The sequence below is a fragment of the Leucopleurus acutus genome, assembly GCF_964270905.1.
Source record: "Leucopleurus acutus genome assembly, chromosome: 6".
Lineage (NCBI taxonomy): Eukaryota > Metazoa > Chordata > Mammalia > Artiodactyla > Delphinidae > Leucopleurus > Leucopleurus acutus.
Window position 1 is genome coordinate 31,050,734 of NC_139149.1, and position 17,257 is coordinate 31,067,990.

At 37.0% G+C, this 17,257-nt stretch overlaps 1 protein-coding gene across 1 annotated transcript in view; it reads right to left on the reverse strand.

The window, feature by feature from the left end:
- The window catches only part of LRP1B (LDL receptor related protein 1B), a gene marked incomplete at its 3' end in the record, with an annotated part of 1,833,965 nt that overhangs the window by 1,474,307 nt on the left and 342,401 nt on the right, over nt 1–17,257 (reverse strand). The window contains exon 2 of the mRNA XM_082841888.1: nt 14,279–14,401. Within this exon, the coding sequence (XP_082698014.1) occupies nt 14,279–14,401 (123 nt within the window). The remainder of the gene's footprint in view (nt 1–14,278; nt 14,402–17,257) is intronic.

A 17,257-nucleotide genomic window follows, 5' to 3' on the forward strand; every position in this document is an offset into this window, starting at 1 on the left:
AGTGTGTATATATATATATATATATATATATATAAACTGCCTACCTACATAGTCACCTTTCAAATGTCTGACAGACAAAAATATATGTGCTGCTCACTGTGTACAGAACAATGAAATGTATGGATATAAGAGTGGAAAAGATGCCTGTCCTTAAGGATGCTAACAATGTAATGTGGGATTTATAATATTTGTTACTTAAATGGAAGTGACAGTAATTCTATGCTTCATTCATACTTAGCTATACATAGAGAAACTTGAAAAACCAAAATTAGATTTTTTTAAGGGTGAGTGATACAACTCAAGTGATACAAAGTCCAAACTTAAAGCCTCATTCTTCAGCTGATTTGTTTTCAAGTTCAAATAACATGAGACTATCTCATGATTTTAAGCTCTTAATTTTACTCCTTTTCTAAGTCTTTTTTCTGATGGACTAGTTAAGACTGGAAAACACTCTGCTATGTTCAACTTCTTAGCTATATAGTTCAGAGGTGTACCTTATGTTCTGGCAAACATTCTGTTGTAATTCTGTTTTGGTAACCATGTTATCAAGCTTTCATCAAACTGACCTGTCTTCTGATTTAACACAGTTGGAAATGTATGTCATGACCTATAGTGTATTCTTGGCAAAATACTTACTCTGAGTCTAATCAGCAGAACATAAATAGAAAAATTCGGACTCTGTGACATTCTACAGGAAAATGTCAATGCCATAACAGACAAAATAAAAGTTGGAAAATATTCTGGATTAGTGAAGACTGAAGAGCCATGTGATTCATTATTCTTGGTTGGGTCCTGGATTGGGCAAGAAAATAACTGCAAATGATGTTTTAGGGACAGTTGGAGAAAGCTGAATATGGATGGGATATTATATCAAAGTCAAATTTCATGGGTGTGATGATGGTGTTATAGTTATGTAAGAGCACGTCTTGCTCTTAGAATCACTTCAGGATAAAATGTCATGATGTCTACAACTTATTTAAATGGTTCAGCAACAGTCATATGTGAACATATATATGTATATGTGTGTAAACATTCCAAACATCTATACACAATTCAGACAGAGAGAAAAAGATAAAGCAAATGTCACAAAATGTTAAGGGTTGATAAATCCAGGGTATATAGGTATTTACTATACTATTCTTTCAAGTTTTCTGTCAGCTTGAAATTTTTCACAGTAAGAAGTGGAGGGAAGAAAGTAATTCAACTTCTTAAACAAATAACAATTTACATTCATTAGATGAACTATAATCGAAAAAGAAAAGCAAAATCATCTTGTGTGTTATAGGCTGAATTGCATCCTCCCCAAATTTATATGTTGAAGTCCTCACCCATCCCTCAGTACCTCAGAATGTGAGTGTTTGGAGACAGGACCTTTAAGAGGTAATTACGGTAAAATTTGGTCATACAGGTGGGCATGAATCCAATATGACTGGTGTCTTTATAAGAAGAGATTAGGACACAGACACACACAGGGGGAAGACCATTTAACAACATGACAGGAAGATGGTCATTTACAAGCCAAGGAGAGAGCCTTCAGAATGAAACCAAGGCTGCCAACACCTTGAACTTGTAGCCTCCAGAACTATGAGGAAATATATATATATTTTAAAATTTAAACCTAAAGTCTATGGTATTTTGTTATGGCAGCCCTAACCCACAAATACACTGTATTACTCAGAATTCTAAGAATCACTCTCATTGACTCTCTTCCTTGTATAACCCCTTCTGTTTTGAATGTCAGTGCAACCTGTGAATATGATGAGATATCACTCCAGGATTATATTGCATTGTACGGCAAAAGGAAATTATCCACGTCTTCTTAATCCAATCACACAAGCTGTTTAAAAGCAGAAGGTGTTTTCCATCTGGTTGCAGAGGAGGAAGTCGGCGATTGAAAGCATGAATCATGAGGGAGCTTCAACATATTGCTGGCTTTGAAAATGGACAGGGTCCCCTGCCAAGAAATGTGGGTGGCCCTTGGTTGTCAAAGGTTGAGGCTGAAGACCATCAAGAAATTGTGGTCCCAGTCCTACAACCACAAGAAACTAAATTCAGCCAACAACTTAAATGAGCTTGGAAGCAGATTCTTTCCCAGACTCTCCGGATAAGAGCCCAGCCTTAGGAATACCTTGATTTCTGCCTTGTGAAACTTTAAGCAGAGTTTGATCCCATTTGATCCTAACTAGATTTCTGAACTATGGAATTGTGCGATAAGAAATGGGTGTTATTTTGACATGTTAAATCTGTGGTAATTAATTATACAGCAACAGAAAACTGATAATTTCCTCAGTTATCCTCATCAGTGTGTTTTTATTTTTTTATTTTTTTGGGCAGGGCATGCCCCACGGCTTGTGGGACCTTAGTTCCCCGACCAGAGATAGAACCCAGGCCTTGGCAGTGAAATTGCCGAGTCCTAACCACTGGACTCCCAGGAAATTCCCAACAATGTGTTTTTAAGTTAGAGTGAATATGTGTGTTTTGTTTGTCTGTGTGAGGAAAAATGGTGAAGAGAATATTATTTTTTCCAGATTCAATTTGTGTATATGCACACACAAAATTCATATACATGCATATATAAATGTTAACCCATATACCTTTTAAAATTATTAGTACAGTAATATATACACATTTATATATCCTTTAGAATTGGGTAAAAGAGATAATTAAAATCCACTATCAGTTGTTAACAATATCTGTCTTCCAGCTTTAGCATATTTATCTTGTCATTCCCAACATCTATCACAGGACCTATTACATTGCAGTCACTCAATTAAAATTTGTTATGCATAAATTTTATAGATATATAGACACATAGATACATTGATAGATACATATAGAGATAGATAGATGGATTATGTACAGGATGCCAACTTAAATGCCAACTTAAATATTATGTGAGATAGGCATGTATGAAAGTCTGGTCTTCACTAAGGGGGAATGTTAGTGGAATCTATTTAACGTCTCTGAACTTCATTTACCTCATCCAGGAGGCTATATAGCATAGTACAGTGTTCAACTGTAGCACTGTCACATAATTGCTTTAGGAACTCTAGCAAGTAACTTCTTGCATGCTTTATTTTTATCCTCTATAAAAGCTGACCATGATTAGTATCATACGGAGGCCACCATTAGCTCATAGAGTGCCTTCATGCAAATTACAAACACTGCTCCCTTTCAAAGATCATTTATTTCCATTTGTAGGAAAATATATATACCCATGCTGTCTGCATTATTTATGTCACCCTGATGCCTTGCACGACCTGAACAACTGTACCCAATGTCTCGCTCAGGGCTGTTGTCAGGATCAAAGGATATAATCCACATAAGGGTCATAGCACAACATCTGGCCCATATTAACCATATATTTTGTGTCAGTAATTGTCATCCTTATCTTTCACATAAACATATTCTTTAATATGAAATTAGTATCATTTTACCAGGATAGAAACTAAATTAGCATAGGTGAAAGCCCTGGCACATGGTAAGGCATGGAAAAAATGGTTGAAGGACCATGCTTAGTAAGCACCTTGAACACAGTAGTTCCTCAGTAAATAGCTGCTGATTGATTACATTCTAGTTTTCTTAAAGAAAATGCACCAATACATTATGGGAACTGTAGTTTGGTAACAAAATTCTCTTTACTCCTTACGTGAAAATATATAGTATGCCATTTATTTTAAAAATTGAATTGTCTAATATGTACAAATTTGGAAGTAAAATGTAACAAAATTCCCCAAAGTCCCATGTGGAGAAAGAAGCATTATTTTAACTATCAAATTACATCTATTTTATTGCCTAACCCAATTATCAATTGCGAGTCAACAATTATAACAATCTAATATAGATTATAGCAACCTAATATATAATATTATTAATATGCATGCTATGACTAGTATACACCACTTATGAATTTCTACTGTTTCCCTCAGAAAATAATGTCAGTTAAGCCATCAATCCAAGTTTGTCTTTTGTGTTGCAAATACGTAGCATTGCGGAGATGGACTCCAACTGCACCACTAAATGAGTGTTCTAGATCACCAGCAGGAAGGATTAAGGCAAAACTACTTTTTTTAAATTTTGGAGCAACCCATCATCCATAAATATTTGAAAAAAATAATCTGTAGTAATTATCTACTGATTTTTTATTAAAACGATGTTTTTTCATTTGTATAAGAATTGCACTATGTGATCAAATCAGGCATTCTTAGAGGGTTAGGACCACTGCTGTAGGAATGGGCCCTTTATTTCATCAGAAACTGATGATTTCATTTCATATCTCTAAATAAAGCCTATAATTTCAGTACTCTCGTAGTTAGTATATATCTCCAAGGAAAAGGAGGGATTTTTAAATTGTTGCAGTATTCTTTATATTAATATAAAAAACATGGAAGTGTAGTAGACATATACTAGGATGTTATATTAATCTGCTACGTCTGCCATAACAAAATACCATAGACTAAGTGGCTTAAACAACAGAAATTTATTTCCTCTCAGTGCTGAGGCCAAAAGTCCGAGATCAAGATGTTGCCGGGTTTAGTTTCCCCCAAGGCCTCCTTGGATTGCAGATCTCCACCCTCTGACTGCCTCTTCCTATGGCCTTCTCTCTGTGTACAAGCACCCCAGTGTCCCTCAGTGTGTCCAAATTTCCGCTTCTTACAACACACCAGTCAGATGGGATAAGGACCCACTCTAATGACCTCATTTTTACTTAATTTACCTCTTTTAAGCCTCTAGCAACAAGTTCAATTACATTCTGCAATGGTATAATTTTAGGGTTTCAACATGCGAATATTGAGGGGTACAATTCAGCCCATAACTGATGCTATAATAGAAAGTTAGGAAATGCAATTTCTGAATTCCAGTTTTAGCCTTGTTACCCATTAGCTATGAGACTCTTGACCAAGCAACCTGTTTGTGCTTTAGATTTCTTATTTTTTTTATGGCCATAATACCTGGCCTATTTTTCTCAAAAAATAGGTACTATGTCAAAGGATATTTATTGATTCTAATGTACATGTCCTTAAATTATCAAAGTGCTATACAAGTATAAGTCCTTTCTATAATTACTGTTTTTGAAAGATTGAAATTATTAGTCTTATGACTGTATGCTGAAGTCTAAGACAAGAAGTTTATTAATAATTACTTTTCTCTTGGCAACTCCATCAGAGTTGTTGAGAAGTATTTACTAGTTTGTTTTCTTTCTTGCTTTTTAATACCCAGAAAGATTTGTGCAAGCTGAAAGATTCTCCCCTTTCGTATCAGATCCTTGGTTGACCAAGGAATAAGGTCAAACTTTTCCCTCCCAAGGCATCATTTTTCAGAAAAGTAAAACAAACAAACAAACAAAAAAACCCTGCAAGATGAGTAGACTGCTATAAGCCACCTTTACTGAATTGGTATCCTTCCACCTAAGCCCTATTTTTACCCATCTTCTCATGAACTCTACTCTTTGCAAGCAATTTCTCCCATCCCCCAAATCAAAAAAGGCTAATGTTACAGAGATTTTAATTGAAAATATTTAACCCAAAGTCAATTATTGTGCCTAACACTGAAACGGGCCAATACAGCAATTAGTAGAAGGATGATACTTTTTGTCCTACTGAGAATTCCATAGGCATATTATAGTAGGGTTTTATATTCTGCTTTCAGGGAAGAAATAATATAAGATATGGGGGAAGGGAGAGAGAAAAAAGACATTGCCATCAAAATAAGTTCGTAGAACAAAACATCCTTCAGTGCTTCATTTAGCAAAATATGGCATTTCAGAAGCACTTCCGAGCGAAAGTCAAATGTAAATTTTATACACTGACTATAAAGAATAAAACCTCCTCTGGGAAGAAATTTGCTCACCCATGAAAGGTAAGAAGCCTTCAGCCCCAACCCCAAATGCTAGATTAGTTGTGGATAAGTGATGGATTGAATCATTTCTGAGAAGGCTCCTTGCTCAGCCTTCAGCTTTGTCCCAATAGAGCCCTGCAAGACCATTTGTTTACTATACCTCATCCCTTAAGCAAGGAGATTTTATCAGAGATGTCTCTAGAATTCAATAATTTTATTTAATCCCCTTTATTTTATATCATTTCAAAGTTTTCATTGCCTATAATTTCCAGTCCAGGCTGAGGGACATGAGTTCCTTTTTATCCTATGACCTGTGAACTTGGATCAGAAAACCAAACAGCAGTGGCTTCTTGAAGAACAGCAAGGCCTTCTGCAAAGCTGGTCTTGCTCCACTTCTGTGAATTGTGGTGCACTCAGGTTTATCACCTATGCCTCCAATCAAATTTGCTTAAAATTGCGGAGGCAAACTTTCAGAGACCCGTTAGCACATTGCAGGGCAGGATGAAGGGAAATGTCACCCTCCATCCCGTCCCCACTGTGCTGGGGAAATGAACCAACCTTAGACAGGCCCTTTCAATTCCCAATTATACTGTTCCTCACCTTCCTGTCTCCCCTTCATATCAACTCATAAGTGGAAGTCTCTTTATTATGAAAGAAGGGTCAATGTTTCTTGCCTCTTCATTGCAAAAGAGGGAAGCCTCAGAATAAAATGAAGAGCAAAACAAAAAGAATTGAAAGAGACATAAACTGCCCTCATGGGTCTCATATGCTCTCCCTTTAATCTGTAAGATCGTTTCCGCTTCTCTTCCTAACGAAAAGCTTAGCTCTGTGGCTCTCATATATTAGCTCATTGCAAAGTGACCTCTAAATCACTATTACTTAGAAACAAGGACCATATTTCCGTTCATTTTATTGTTCCTATAGTCTACTTTCAGTGCCCTATTCTGCTATTTATTTTTAAAGGGCAGTATCTGTTTGCTAATAACCTCCCACCTGAATTTTTGTTTTATTTCTCTGACCTCTGTTAAAGAAAGAAAGTTTGGAAGGAAACCGGAAAAGGATTTCTACCTCGTATCCTAGGGGAAAGGTCAGTGTACAAATATAAGGAGTTCATTAATATCCTCCTATCTAAATAAAGCTTAGAATCCTACAACAATGGAAATGCAGTCAAAGCAATGGTCAATTCATGCAGAGGCATATCTAACCCTAATAACTTACAGCCATTTTCATTTTTCACAAATGCTTCTATTCCTATTACCCAGGAGACATGGTGTGTTTACTGAATTATTCAATTAGAACTGATTACCTCCAAAGTCAGTATGATATAACTGTTGGGATAGCATCTATGTTTTTCAAATGATACCATATTTTTAAATTAGGTGGCCTAAGGCTTCCTTTTAGGAGTTAGATTCTTCCTTTCCTGAGTATTATACAAAGAAGGGCAAGTTGAAAGAAATACAAACTCTGCTTTCACCGATAACAGCCAACTTAGAGGGCATAGAAGGACTGTAAACTCAGTTTCCTCATTTCTTAAAATGAGATAACAGCTACATTTCAGGACTGCAATGTTGATTAAATAATATTATTCATTAATGTGTTTTTTAGCCATATATTTTAACTTTAGCTAATTCATCAACATGATGTCTTTGGAAGAGTTCTTAGGAAAAGCCACCTGTCCCCAAATAATGTCTACACCTTATTTATCTTAATGCTTGAGTGTAATATACTTAATTATTAAAAACTGTTAATAACCTCTCTTGAATTAGCGTATGTGGTAAATTAACCCTATTGCTAGCCACAACCTTAGAGAATAAAGCCAATCTTCAGTAAGAATGGGAGAGGGGGCAATTAGCGTGCTCTATCAAAAGACCCTCAGGGTAAGGTGCTTGGTCAGAGCTCTGGCATATGGAATACAGGGAGGGGGTGCTGGGTGGAGAGGGGCTCTTACTCTGGAACAGGCACTATTCTAAGCACTTTACTGTGAGGTAGGTACTATCATGCCCATTTTACAGATAAGGTAATGGAGACCCAGAATGACTTAGTCTGTTGTACAAGAGCAAAGATATTCATCTGGAGGAACTGGCTTTGGTGTCAAGCATCTGGGATTCAGAAGCCCTGATCATGCACTGTGCCTGCCACCTCTCCTCAGTGGATGAAGAGGGGAAAAGGAGTGAAGAGACACTGTGGCACATGCTACCTGGGGCCTCTTCTCGCCCAATATCTAGTCTTTTTCTTTACTAGCAGAACCACAGATCTTATTCTGGAAAGCCCTGTGGAAATACTCATTGCCCCATACTTTAGGTGATCAGTTCTGGTGAAGGACATCTAAGCAAGAAACCTACTGAGTTTGCTTTCCGTAAAAGTTACTATTCTCCTGACAAACAGATAGACTCAGCTGGCACTGGCTGTTTCTTTTTTTTTTTTTTTTCTTTCCCTTCTCTCTGGCCGAAATGGAATTATCTACTGGGGAAGGTGGAAAAGCCCTACTGTGGCTAAAAGACTGACAGCTCCATGCTAAGAGGTAGAGGAAGCCTGGTGTCATTCTGGAGCTTCCACATTAATCCTGGATTGTCCACTTTTGCACCTTTTTATATGAGAAAAGTAAACCCTTATTTGTTTGAGCTCCTGTGTCTGTCCCTTATGCTCAAATGCAATCTTAACATGTAAGGAGATGTGCAAAAATAGAAGAAAGAAGCCAGCTTTTGCAGAGAATGCCATTTTGCCCAAGTCTGGCACCGTGTGGGAGTGGGTACACACACAGCTCTATGCCCCGTTCTTCCACTTTGCCCAGTTATCCTGCTTCCCGTGGCTGCAGTACCCGGACACGGCCCCACCTCTGCAGCAGTACAGCGGACACGGCTTAGCTAGGACACTGCAGTAGGGTCTGGCAAACTACAGCCTGCAAGACAAACCCAGTCTGTGGACTGTTTTTGTACAGAGTGTAAAACTAAGGATGTTTGGCTTGTTGTTCCATTTTAACTGTTTTACAAACAAATAAAAACAAAGAAGAATATGCAACAGAGATGACATAAGCTCAGGAATCCTAAAATATGTACTGTATGGTCTTATACAGAAAAAGTTTGCTGATCCTTGCAGAAGGACAGGACAGAGTAGAGTCAATATGAAAATTATTATAACAACTATAGTAAGTCCCCTGCATACGGCCATGTTCCGTTCCGAGAGCGCATTGGTAAGTCCAATTTGTTTGTAAGTCCAATGAAGTTAGCCTAGGTACCCAACTAACACAATTGGCTATATAGTACTGTACTGTAATAGGTTTATAATATTTTTCACACAAATAATATGCAAAAAATAAAGAAAACATTTTTAATCTTACAATACCTTGAAAAGCACAGTACCATACAGTACAACAGCTGGCATACAGGGGCTGGCATTGAGTGAACAGGCAAGAAGAGTTACTGACTGGAGGAGGGAGAGGAGGTGGGAGAGGGTAGAGATGAAGGGTCATCAGCAGTAGGAGATGGAGGGCAAGCTGCAGTGTCACTCACGCCTGACGTGGATGGCACAGGTTCTGGCTCCTTGCTGGATTCAATTCTATCTACCCTTTTGAAAAAACAATCCAGGGATGTCTGGGTAGTAGCTCTTTTTTTCTCATCATAGATGACATGGTTGCACTGGATTACATCCTGAACAGCTGTTGTAACCTTCGTGTATTGTTCTACGTTCTGGTCCTTTGCCTCAAAAACTAACAGTGCCTTATCGAATAAAGAAAATCTCCTTGCCATTTCCTGTGTCGTGAATCTCTTTGGTTCTTCAGTTATTTCCTCTTCCTCCTGTCTCTCTTGGTGTTTCTTAGCAGTACCAGCTACATTACCACTGCTTTTACGCTTGCTTCTGGACATCCCGGACTTGAAACAAAGATACTGTACTACTGTGCTCTATACAGTACTGTACAGTATACAAAAGCACAACCACTTGTAGAGGATGCACTCACGTGACAATGTATGCCAAACACGTGAACTAATTTACCATGATTGGCCATGTGAATGCACATCCTCATCTTTGAAAGTTCACAACTTGAAGGTTTCCATGTAGGGGACTTACTGTATCCAGGTTGCAAACCTTACCCTCCTATAATGTCATTTTTATACTCCCCGGTTAGTCAAAGAGTCGTCATATCCACAACATGATCTATAGCAGAAGGACTCTACGTGATTTTCTGAAGCGGGGTAGTGGAGGGCAATAAGGAAGAAGGAGAAGGAGCAGAACAAATACCTTCCTGACTTAAAAGGAGGAATCTAATTTTAAACATCAGATTGCCAAAAAACATCACACGTCTGCTGCAACTGATTGTTGGAAAGGAAGTATCATTAAGCATTCAACAGAAAATCCTAGAAGGAATTATGTATCGAATACCTTGGAATAAAAGCACCTTTCAGGAAGACTTCCCTGTCACAGGGGGTACCAAGTTTTCATTCCACAAATAACATTTCTACTATTCACTTTAATTCTCGTCATACAAAATGCTAGACTTACAACTGGATTGAAAGCACTGAGTAGAAAGAGGGTGATTTTTCCTGATTTTCTGTTCTCATTGCCTCATAGGACCTAAAAGATGGTTAGCCATTTAGACACTTAACAAATTACTTCAAATAATGTAGCAAAATAAAGACTTTCATTTGTAACATGAGGCTAAAGAACCATTTCTCATATTCAACGGTAAGGATAGAAATTATTAAATTTCTCTAATCTCATATTTTAGAAAACTCATCCCAACATGCAGTCAGCTTAGTGGTAAATCAACCCCATTCAAGACGGGTTTCTTTGGCCTTGGATTGCTGTTAGTGAAATCTCACTTCTGCCCCATAAATAGTAGAAAATACCCCTACAACCTGGGCCTAAACAAACAGAAGAGAAAGAAAATATGTGCCTGTTAACCTCTCAGATCCCCAAATACCTCAATGTCCTTTGATTTTCACTTCCTTTGTTTTTCTGTAGGCATGTTTATCTTCTAACGCATTTTTGTCATCAGCCTCTCACAAGTAAAGCTTTTCCTCTTCCTCGACAATATCCACTTTTTTCCCGTTAGAATTTGGTCATGGCAGAGCTTTCACAATGTCATAATAAATTCTATGCTATATTGGTCCTCTTATCATTTTAGAGGCTAAGTGGATTTAGGAAAAATAAGTGCATTGCATCAGCGGTTTTCATCTAATATTTTGTAGATACAACATACTTTGTCTTCAGATCAAATATGATAACATACTTTTGCTCATACACTGAGCACAAAATTATCCTTCTTAAGAATCAAGCTTCAAGGTTTTTGATTTCTAGTATTTATCTTTCACATTGAATGTATATACATTCATATGATTATAAAATTACGCAATTATTTTATGTAGATCAGTGATGACTGCATACGAATGTTATAAAGCAACACGTTACAAAGCACTATGCTTAGGGAAAATGGTAACTGTGAACATCTGGATTGAGAAATTTAAATTTGAAAAAGTCTGATTTTTCCATAAAGCTTTTTCTCTATGCTTGTCCAGATTTTAGTTAGTACTGAAACCACTTATCTGAAACAGGCTAATTAAATGTGGATCCAAATATGTTACTCAGATTAAACACTCAGGTTAAAAAAAAATGAGTATTTTTCTTTCTTTGTTATGTTGCTACATTGATATAAGAATTTTTTTTTAGTGTTGCTCTTGAGGATATTCAGCAATTTCGATGCCCGAGAGTAGAATAAGAATGGCCAAAATGGGAAAACATTTTAAAACTGAACTCACCAAATTTTATCGAGGAAAATAACTATATACTTAAAAACTGCCAAAAATATCTTGAGGAGGTATGAGTTTCATTTTAAAAACTAGATAAGAAGAAAATCTATCTCTATTTCAATTAACCCACGTGCAATTCCTAATTTGAAGCTTCAGTCCGCCGAAGCCCCTAATCTCTGTGAATTGAAGGACCTACCTTTTTCCCCCGAACACAAGGTGGTGTCTACCTTCTGGGCAAGATGGATACTCAAAACATTTTCAAACATTGTGGTTGAGACACTGACCATTAAGAACAGAAGCTCAATCAATCAGGGCAGAAGCTGGCCAGCAAACACAAGCCTAGCTGACTGGCGTGGCCCTGCTTGGTATCGGCCACGTTCCTAGAAGCACAGAGCCGGCACGGGAGGGGGAGTGGAATACTGTTATCCACCCACTTTGGTATTCACTTTGGGGTCTCTTTCCTCTCTGGGTTTGAGTTTTGACCACCAAGGTCCTTGTGCCTCCTCTGTACCACAGATCCTCTCCAGCCTGATTCTCCCACTAATCCCCCTCCTGAGTACGAAGGGAGCATCATTTTTCTCTATTATTCAAAAGCATGAAGGGAACTCCTGCCTAGACAGACCACACAGCCTTTTCTTCTCAATCACTTTTGCACTGTGCCAGGTACAAGTTCCAGGGCATTCCTCCTTCAACCTGCCTTCCTACGTATGGATTCTGCAAATCTCTCTCATGTCTCTGTCATGTTTCCCAACAGGAATTTGATAGTAGGATCAGGGCAAAACTCAAAAATTTAACTTTTTAGTCCGATTATGCCATGGCGATCATCCCTTGCATCTAACGAGAAGAAAACTCTTCTATGGAACCTAAATAGGGGAAGGCTTAAACAGTATTAAGTCCCACTACTTATACAGGTGAAATGTAGTCCAACTACTTATATATTTCATGGGCGGGGTATTTTATTATTGTTGTCTTTTCACATTACTATACCATCTGCATCCATATGCAGAATTTTGAGATTCTTCTCCTTATTTTCCATTTTTAAACAACTTTGTTAAGGTATAATTCACCTACCATACAATTCACCCATTTAATATGCACAGTTCAATGTATTTAAATGCATTAACAGAGTTGTGCAACCATCACTGCAATCTAATTTTAGAACACTTCATCACCTCCAAAGAGACCCCATACTCATTAGCAGACATTCCTCATTCCCCTCCACCCCACTGGCCACTGGCAACCACTTATCTACTTTCTGTCTCTATAGATTTGCCTATTGGGATATTTCATATGAATGGAATCATAAAATATGTGGTCTCTTGTGCCTGGCTCCTTTTCCTTCACATAATATTTTCAAGATTTATCCATGTAGCATGTATAAGTACTTCAGTCTTCTTTTATTGTTAAATAATATTCCTTGGTATGGATTTATCAGATTTTACTTATCCACTAGAGTATTTTCTTATTAATATACTTTTTCCTCTTATCATGCCTAGAACCTTAGCTATGCTATAGGGGTCTCGTAAAGGTTTTCAGAATTAAACTGATGAAACTGGTGAAAATCAGAAATGTAGTAAACAACTACAACCTCTTACTATCGAAAAAGCGATCTGTTCAAATTGAAGAAAGGCAATTAATGCAAATATTCAAGTACCCATATGTTGAGAAACTTTAAAAACACGAGCAAACATGAAGAAAGTGAATAAGCATTGCTTCTGCTTTCTATCACCAAGATTTTCATCAAAACTTATATTGGTTCCATCTATAAGACTTATAAACAAGTAGATAAAAGTGGAAAATGGAACCAATAATTATTATCTCTACAATATCAAGCAATAAGAGTGGTGGATTTTTCTTTTTTCATGTTGATTTCACAGAACTATGTAGTTGCTTTGAGGATGATTCTGAGAAGCTGACATACCTGTTTGCGTGGGGAGTGAAAACTGATATTAGCTGTGCTAGAAAATATCAGTATGAAAATTTAGGGGACTCTTCACACTCCTTACAAGAGTGAGTATTTAAAAGAAAGTGTAGCAGATTTAGCTGTCGTCCTGTTATTATTTACAATTTTGATTTAGTGGTATTTTTCACATGGGCAAAACCCTTAATGGACTCCCAAGTTAGACACAGTGGTACAATTACAATTAGGACTCATGTGTATTAAGAGTTCTGAATCTGATATTATAAAGTCAAAGATCCTCACTGCATGGATGGATAAATGTAGTTTCTATCTTTCAGGTGCAAGAGAAAACATGTTCAATAATTTGTGTAGTGCCCTAGATATTAATAGAAATAATATGGGAGCTAAAGCTTGATTAGTTCATTATTCCTTCTATATGCTCCTCTGTCTCAAAACGTGTGAGATAAATTATTGGAGAGGACCTTATTCCCTCTCAGTGCTGTGTTTTCAAGGATTTTTTTTCTCTTCAAGTACATTTTTTTCTAGGAGTAACACAATCACATTGAAATAACCTTGCATTTTCTTCCCTTTGTAAGTTAATTCACACGACAAAACTGTGTTTTATGCTCTCATTCACGTAGTCATTTTAAAGGACACACAAACAAAGGGTTTTAAGTTTTTAGGCTATTTGGGAAAAAAAAAGAATAAACGGAAACAGCAGTCATCTGTGAAAACAGCTGACATTTAGTTTCAAAGGTAAGGTAAATCCGAATGGCATGAGAACCTTTCTACTCACAGGTCTCTAAAGATTCGTCTGAATCATCAGGGCAGTCTGGGTCCCCATCACACAGCCAGCTCTGGGAGACACAAGTCACATGATCGTGGCAAAGAAATTCACCAGGATCACACAACTGCTGATCTGAAAATGAAAATGTTTCAAAATAAAATATGAATGATCTGAACATGAACACAAGAGCAGTACAAAGATGAAATGTGAGAAGGCAATGCATAAAAGGTCTATGAATGTGGTCCACGTTTTCTGTTCGGCAACAAAGCTAAACCGATTATTTTTCTTATTTTTATCCACTCAGCTCAAGCACTCAATTCTGATAGACTTAACTTTGTTGTGGTCTCACACAATCTATCCTGAAAATAGTTAAGAATTCTATTTGTGTTTAGGACTAGAGGCTTCCTCATATCAGATAAGGCATAGAGCTATCGCAGCAAGCAGGTTTTATTGAAGGTGTTGATCCAAAGCAGAAGCTCTTGAGCAGAAAAATTTTAGTTTCCTCCTCTGCTCCAAGACAATGAAAAATCAGCAATAAAAATTAAACCTTGTACGTAAACTCCATCTCTTAGTATTTAGTTCTTAACTATCCAACCTTATGCTAGAGCTTCATGCCTTTACATCTGTTAGATACCCAATAGCATAATATATTTTTCACTACAACTTTCCAATTGACAGTTTCTGCTACTGGACAGTGAGGGTGATAGTAAAATCCCATAAAGCTTTGTTCTAACTCAGGTTTCTACATTTGATTGTATTTAAAAAGTCCATTATTTTCCTTCCATTGTTTCAGAATATTTAGGATCTGTTGCCTTTCCTCAGGTCCTAGTAAACTCATCAGATGTTGTTTTTTGCAATATTCTTACTTATGCCCTATAAGTCAATTCAACAAAATATTTCTTTTTTAAAAGTATTTAAAAACTTTTTTAAAAGTATTTAAAAACTTTTTAAAAGTATTTAAAAACATTTAAAAACATTAAAAACATTATAAGTCCATTCAACAAAATATTTCTTTTTTAAAAGTATTTAAAAACATGTCTGAAATAGAAATGTTTCTCACAATTGATGACCTCGGAGTGTGAAAGAGTGTTAGGAATGTCAGACATTTGATATCACTCATTCTTTGTTATGTATATACAGGAATGATCCAACGTCAAAGAAATTCATCAGTAAATATGTCTTTCAGTACATACCAAATGCATATTCTAAGTGATACAAAAGCATTACACCATAGCTTAATTGGCCTTTTCCCCCAGCAATCTACAAAATGGCGGCACATCTTCCACTTAATCATTTGATAAGATACAGTATGTCTTTCCTTTCTCTCCCTCAACCTCTTCCCCTGATCCCAAAATAACTTAAAACAAATATACTTTACAAACACACAAACACATCCAGACACACACAAACACACATCTTTCATCTATAATTAACTCTTCCTACTCTCACCCTATATTTTCTGAAAATTCATATATTTTACCTTATTATACACCGTCAATACCACACTCATTACCACTGCTATCATAATCATTGTTGTTTTTTTTCATATTAGGTTGTTTGTGCATACTTTGAATTTGGCCTTAGAGTTGGTGCTATAGAATCAAAGATGTATAAGTCTCAGTCTTTGTCTTAAAAGATGCAGTCAGACTACTTACACCAACAGATCCCAAAGGAAAAAAAAAGTACATCGTATACCAAAAGGTGCCAAATAAGTGATTTAGAAAATAACTGCTAAAAGGAGAGATCACAGGTAGAGACAGATGGATACCAATACAAAGAAAAGTCTGGGGATAGAAGCATGATTTTAAACGTGGGTAGGCTGTGGATAAATGGAGAGTAAATACAGGACATTTCAGACAAGAGGTAGAGTAATAAAAATTGTTAAGGCAGTAATTATTGAAATGCATTTGAGACCAATGTTTTATACTAAAGTTGAAATGACATTCAGGTTATAAGATCCATCTAGGCTTTTCTCCACCAAACATTATGTGTGATATTTATAAGTATGTCCTGGTGTTAGAGGAAAGGGACTTAAATTCTGCTTTAGACAGTCATGGAACCTTTGTAGTTAATGTAGGGAAAGAGCACATGAGAAAATTCAAATTATTTTTGCTTAGAGACAGAGATTATATGATTTATTACCAAACAGGGAGAGTTCTGAGGGTGAAGGAAGACATTAATAATTACACTGGGGCAACAAGTATAAACCAAGTCTATTCCAGAAAAATCAGAATGACTGCTCATTGTACCTATAGCTAGTCTGCATTGAATCTATGATTTTGAGATGCTAGGTTTTCTCTTCCTTCATTCCTCCCAAACTATAACCAATTGCTATAAGAAAAGGGGAAAAGAGATGGTGCCTTGCTAAATGCCACTGTATAGTGTCTGTCTCAGTAAATAATCAACAAGTTATTTGTTGAAGTATAAAGAAATAAAAAGGGCCAACAGAACAATTTATAGTGCTGAAAAATAGTGTCTCAAAAACATAGGTCAGGGACTTCCCTAGTGGCGCAGTGGTTAAGAATCCGCCTCCCAATGCAGAGGACACGGTTTCTTCCTGGTCCAGGAAGATCCCACATGCTGTGGAGCAACTAAGCCCGTGCGCCACAACTACTGAACCTGCACTCTAGAGTCTGCAAGCCACAACTCCTGAAGACCGCACACCTAGACCCCATGCTCCACAACAAGAGAAGCCGCTGCAATGAGAAGCCCACGCATGGGAACAAAGAGTAGCCCCTGCTCTCTGCAGCTAGCGAAAGCCCGAGTGCAGCAACAAAGACCCAATGCAGCCAAAAGAAAAAAAAAAAAAATAGGTCAGGGTTAGTAATAAAGAACCTTGAGTACCACAGGAAGCATTTTGTAGATAATCTGAAGCCATGGACAATTACTTAAGAAATGGTATTTATGTTAAAATAAACTGCAAAGTCACCTGTGAGGAGACTACCGCAATTGCCTAGAGAAAAGTTTAAGATGATTGGGGTAAAGCAG